This window comes from Syngnathus leptorhynchus, unplaced genomic scaffold (assembly GCF_054491065.1).
Source record: "Syngnathus leptorhynchus isolate UIUO unplaced genomic scaffold, UIUO_Slep HiC_scaffold_552, whole genome shotgun sequence".
NCBI classification, from domain to species: Eukaryota; Metazoa; Chordata; class Actinopteri; order Syngnathiformes; family Syngnathidae; genus Syngnathus; species Syngnathus leptorhynchus.
This window is the reverse complement of record NW_028232455.1, coordinates 237-2,302: the sequence shown is the minus strand read 5'-3', so window position 1 is coordinate 2,302 and position 2,066 is coordinate 237. Positions and strand designations below refer to the sequence as shown.

The 2,066-nt window shown below is 52.2% G+C and overlaps 1 protein-coding gene across 1 annotated transcript; it reads right to left on the bottom strand.

The window, feature by feature from the left end:
- Positions 1–215: 215 nt before the first annotated feature.
- On the bottom strand, positions 216–731 carry LOC147036576 (uncharacterized). Its single transcript, XM_085905245.1, has one exon. The coding sequence runs from the start codon at positions 729–731 to the stop codon at positions 216–218; it is 516 nt and encodes a 171-aa protein (XP_085761371.1).
- Between the last annotated feature and the right edge of the window lie 1,335 nt (positions 732–2,066).

The following is a 2,066-nucleotide window of genomic DNA, read 5'->3' as shown; positions in this document are numbered from 1 at the left end:
CCAGGATGTTGTGGGTTCGAGCGCTTGAAGCGTTGAAGAAAAGCTATGGAGAGTCGTGCTTTTGAGTTCGGGATGCAAGCTTATTGATGCAAGCCGATTGCTGAAAGCCTGAAATGCCAGCGAAGGACGGAACAAGAATCGACATTGCCTGTTGCACCGTCCTTCGCTGGCGATTCGGAGAGTATGTGCGCATCGTTCTACACTGTATCGCAGAATTAGACGGCTCCGCTGGTCGCGTTCAACAGCATGCCTATCCATGGACCCACGTAGCTGCCGTTGTCATGGAACGTCCGTCCGCTGACCAAGTTTCCGTCGATCACACACGCTTCGTCAACGAAAATGCCTCCGCAAACTTCCAGATCAAATTTGCATTTGGGAACCGTTGCCATTCTGCGACCGCGGACACAATCGGCGTAGGCTGGAATCTCGACGCCGTGGCAAACACTTGCGATCGGTTTGTTGGATGCGAAGAAGTGCTTGGTGACTCGGACTAGGTCTTCATCGTATCGGATGTATTCGGGCGCTCGACCGCCGGAGAAGAGAATCCCTGCGTATTCTTCGGCGACGATATCCTTAAACGCGATATCTGCGTCGATTGTGTAGCCTTCCCACTCTTTTGTGATCGTCCAGCCCGGTTTGACCTCGTGCAGGACCATTTGATACTTGCGTTTCTCTGGTGCCGCAACGACCGGCTGAAAACCTGCTTCGATCAATCGATAGTACGGATACATGGTGTCGAGCGTTTCCGTTGCATCGCCAATAACAATCAGTACCTTGTGCATGGTCCTCTCCAGAACTTCTTTTGGTTGCTGTCACGAACGTGTAAGGGAAAAGTATAGAGAGTTTGCCAGGCACACGGAATTGACTGACTCTGTTGATGGCTGTGGTTAGTCGCTGGGCGTTGGCCAGCGAATAGGAATAAATTAGTTTGCGAGTCTGTCATGATTCCGCAAAGATGAGGCCGCGCCGTCGAACATCCTGCATCTGAAAAACACAGAGCTGTCATGAATAAACGCTGCCAATTTGTCATTTTACTTTTTTCATTAGCTGGCCGAGTCTGCTACGCACATTTGGGCGAAGAACATCCTGAAGGGCAGCATGACTACTTTCCAGATTTCGAAGTCTCCTCGCTTGCCGATGACATCTACATTCGCGGTGTTCTACCGGTACATGATGCTCGTGATCTTGAAGAGATTCCTGACGGTTCTGGTCGCTTCTTGACGGTGCGATCAACGAACTTCGTGAAGATCACGCACCCAACGTGGGGTTCGGATCCGCTGTTCGTAAAGACTGAAACGACCGATACCGAAGGAACGGAAGGAGCCGTCAGCGTCGCATTGCATCCTGGTTACACAATCGAAGGTGACCCTGGTTTCGGCAAGTTTTATTCAGTCACGATTGAAAAGGGCTCGGAGGTGGTACCCGATTTTGATTCGATTCGGACTGATGAATTCATGCACTCTGTGGTGACCGAATGGACGACGACGGATCCTAGTTCGAATCGTTTCAGCGGTTCGTCGCGTGAAATGATGCGCTTCGATCAGGGCAGCAAGTTCCACAACGTCAATGACTTGGCGTTCGGGCCGGACGGTATGCTCTACATTGCCGTCGGCGAAGACGTCTTTGGTACGCAGGCCCAAGACTTGGTTCCGTCTATGGCAAGATTCTGCGCGTTGATCCGCTAGGAACGAACAGCGCTAACGGAGCCTATGGAATACCGGCGGACAATCCTTTCCTAGACAACGAATCGGCCGCCGGGGAGATCTATGCCTACGGGCTGCGAAATCCGTGGCGCATCAACTTCGATCGCGAAACGGGGGCCTTGTATGCGGGAGACGTGGGGTTCGATTCCGTCGAAGAAATTGATCTGATCGAAGCGGGATTGAATTACGGTTGGCCTCGAAAAGAGGGAAGTCTACTTACTGCAAGGGAGGCAACTCTTGATGTTCCGCATCCGATCAGCGGGTTAACGGTTGGCCAGGCGGAAGGTTATGTGGAACCTCTCTTCGAACTCGACCAGACGGACACGACATCAATTCTGGGCGGCGTACTATATCGCGGTGAAC

What these genes read in the sequence shown, in the direction of transcription:
- LOC147036576 (XM_085905245.1), bottom strand. Translation starts at nt 731, where the DNA reads ATGTATCCGTACTATCGATTGATCGAAGCAGGTTTTCAGCCGGTCGTT.